Genomic DNA, 3,660 nt, shown 5'->3' with positions numbered 1-3,660 from the left:
TTTTTTTTCCCCACCCCCCAAATATGTATTTTTGATTTATCCAGCTCTAGTAGGACAGATATAAGTAAATGGATTTTTTATTTCTTTATTTCTTGTGCTTGTGTGCATTATAGTGGCTTTTTTAACAAATCAAATTATCTCCTTTATATCCGTGTTCTGCTTTGGAAACAGTTAATGGCTCCTCACCAGAGATAACCTTTATTCATGATAGAGGAGAAACACGATTATGGTTCCTTTCTCCTCTTCCCCCTGTCTTTTTTCCCTTTTAATTTTGTCCCCATTTCCGATTTTTTTTTCTTTTCCCTTTTTTTGCTTTTTTCTTATGTTTTCTTCCTCTTCCTCTTCTTTCCTCATGAATGCTAACACTATAATATGAATAAATAAGAGACTAAACTGATTACATTAGCATAATGTAATTGATCTACTTCAAACAGTATGTTTTTTGTTCAGCATTCAAGGAAGAATTAAACTCAGCAATAACTATTTGATTTCACTTCAGTCATTTTAAAGGATCTCCATTTTACTTTTCTCTCAGCACTCTATGGGAATCAGATTCCTTGAGCAGTCAGCAGTCAAATAGTCCATCACTAGAAACATTTTTTAAGATTTATTAGATGATTTTTAGTGTCACCTTCTACCTCTCAGACAAATATTTCTTTCATAAGGCACTTCTGGATTTTCCTAGCAATAATATTTCTGAAACTCTCCAGTAAGAACAGAGGACTTCTCGATGCCTGTTCTGTCAAGTTACTTTGCTTATTTTGAACGTCTGTTGCCATTTTGATTTATTTCTATTTTTTCCTCTTGTAGATTTACTTGAAAAACACAGATTTGTATACTGTAGAAGCCAACAACCCTCGTCAGCTAGTGGAAATTGCTGCCAGAGACATTGAAAAACTTCTGAGTAACAGGTCTAAAGCCTTGGTGGTGAGTACTAATGGGTTAGGTTTTCTATCTAGCATTAAAAAAAAAAAAAATTATTGAAACATGCTTGTATTGCTAATTTTGCTGCCTATACACTTAGATGAAGTGTCAGCCTGATGTGTACAGGACATATCATGTAGAAAGATGGCTTGTGACTTCATGGTAGAAAATTCACTCATTAGTTTGTTGGCATAGGCAGATGCTTATAATATTGATGGACAGATTAGGAACCATGGCCAAGTAACAAATGAAGTTATAAATAGATTGGAAAATATTCCTTTAAGTGACACACATGAACGTTTATGACGTGAATATCACTGTACTATACAGTCAGTAGTGATCTTGGGGAAATAAGGATTAGAGGTTTTTTTTTAATGTGATTTAAAAATTATGGTATCTTTGAAGTCATGATGTTCCTTTTGGTATTATTGCTAACTACGTCTGTTTATTTTGTCTCCTCATCTTTTTAGTTAGTCAGTCCTTGATGTTAGCAAATAATTCTTCTTCAACAAATGTCGCCATGTATGAATAAGATTAATTTCCATACCTATTCTATTTCTGATTTGCTAATTTAATCTATATTTCAATCAGGTTTCATAACAGCAAAGTTAATCCTGAACTATTCGTGTGAAAACCACTGCATTGTAACTTCACAATTTTTTATGCTTTAAATACGAAGTAGCTATTACTTTGAAGTGCTTTTGTCAGCAGTCCCTTTCTTTTCTATCGTGTAAGACACCAAACCTTGGTAATTCCTTTTATGATTCCTGCTCACATCACTCTGATTCGTATTAGAGTTTAGAGTGCTTTTCAGAAGATAGTGACCAAACATGCATGGGGGCATCTGGATGTATTCATAAGCATGCTTTTGACAGAGTAGAGCTATTAGAAATAGGTTTAAAGGACGGAACAGCAGACTGGGATTCCCTGAGCAATTACATATCCACATAGACTTGCAGATGAGTTTAGACATGTCATTTAAAGTAGAAGAGAGAAGAAAGAGGGATTAATTCAACTAACTGTAGATATCTACTCAGCTGGTCGTCTTACTCTCCTTTTTTGTTCAGTGGAATAAAACAGGTACTTCTCAGTCAGGACTGACCTGACATTTTCTGAATAAGACTTTAAAATGGGATGAACTACAGCCCAGAAGTACTTCTCTCTTTCTCTGTCAGAAGAACCTCAATGTAAATGTCTATACTGTAGGTGTATAAAGTTGGGTGAGATAAGTCCCACCCAAGAAGTCCTTTTATCAGTACAGTTTCCTGCAGCTGAAAAATCAGTCTGAGACTGAAACTACTGCTGCACACAATTCTGAGGACTAGCATTCTTGTAGGCGGTGAGGTTTTGCTTAGTCCATTATCCGTGCATAGATACCACAGGAGGTACACATTTTCCTGCCTTTTGTTCTTAGCAGGAGTTCACTCTTCCAGTTCCCACAACTTCCCTGACGTGCAGTGTACATCAATGTTATCTGGACCAAAGCTTCTCTTCTTCAGTCAAATCAGTGTAAAATAGATATGATTTTTTTTCTTGTTTCCTTGTTTTAACTTAGTGAGCATTTGTTTATGTAGCACTCTGTGGACTTTGTAGTATTACTGCAAACTGTTATTTGCAGACCTTTGTGAACACACCAGTTTTTCCACCATTTTCCCATCAACTTATGAAAGTCTGATGGTTTTAAGTTGTCACAGCCAAATCTTGAGACTCAATATGATGTAGTGGTTTGTGGTGGTTTGATCTTAAAACTTTTAAGAAACTTGAGTAAGTATCTCATGCTTAGTTTAGAAATTATTTCAGAACAGTTTTTCTGTGAATGTGGAAGAAGAAGGGTGCCTATCTCATTTTAGGCAAGCCTATGGTCACGTTTTGAAAAGGGTAATATAATTCTGTTCCCTGATGTAAAAGAAGATTAAATTAGGGGAAGGGTGTTCCTTCAGTCCAAGTTCCTTCTTTTTTTTAAAAGAAAAAATAAAATCTTGTACTCTTCAAAACTTCTCACACAATTTTAAATGATCAAGTCAATACATCTTTAAGGCAAATAAAAAGTACTCCAGATGTATTAGTGGGTAATGACTTACTACTTTAAAACCAATTTTATTATTTGAGAGGATGTGACTCATAATGTCTTTAATGCTTGGGGTTGCCATTACTGCCAGTGCTGCAGTGAATGTACAAAACTTATTATTTTTAGCTGCATGCCATCATTTCAGGATGCGTGTCAGCAAGACTTCTGCATGACATCTTTATCAACTTTGCCACTTCATGCAGAGTGAAATTAATCCCCAAATAGGTGGAAATAACTTAGCTATTCCAAAGTGCCAAAATAACGGTGCCAGAAGCGCGCACTAAAGAGTAATAGTTTACAAATCTGCAATTTGGGAAAAGAAAACAAATTTTTCTTTTCTTACTATAAGAACGTCCCTCCAATGCTAACTCCTTAACTGCCCAGGTGTGATAAAAAAAAAATGAAGTTTAATATCAGGCTTCAGTCTCCAAAAGAACGTTAAGTGCTGAACATTGGCAAGGCAACTAGACTAACACATACAACCTAGCACAACAGTTAAGTCGCTGCTTTCTGGATATTATTCACTACACGTGAACTCAAAACAGCTAGATAAACACGACAGCGTGGAACAAAGGTAAATACGTACCAACTGATGAATGCTATCGATGGCTCGGTTGTACTTGTCACAAAGCCTCTGCATGCTTTCAAAGCTACGTGGGGAGAAAGAA

At 35.7% G+C, this 3,660-nt stretch overlaps 1 protein-coding gene across 8 annotated transcripts in view; it reads left to right on the top strand.

The window, feature by feature from the left end:
* The window catches only part of CACNA2D1 (calcium voltage-gated channel auxiliary subunit alpha2delta 1), a 407,675-nt gene that overhangs the window by 57,714 nt on the left and 346,301 nt on the right, over positions 1 to 3,660 (top strand). For all 8 annotated transcript variants that reach the window (XM_026861982.1, XM_026861990.1, XM_026861975.1 and 5 more), the window contains one exon: positions 811 to 927. In XM_026861982.1, the coding sequence (XP_026717783.1) occupies positions 811 to 927 (117 nt within the window). The remainder of the gene's footprint in view (positions 1 to 810; positions 928 to 3,660) is intronic.

Source organism: Athene cunicularia, assembly GCF_003259725.1.
Source record: "Athene cunicularia isolate RWA chromosome 1 unlocalized genomic scaffold, athCun1 chr1_part2, whole genome shotgun sequence".
Taxonomy (NCBI): Eukaryota; Metazoa; Chordata; class Aves; order Strigiformes; family Strigidae; genus Athene; species Athene cunicularia.
This window is presented reverse-complemented; position numbering and strand designations above follow the sequence as displayed.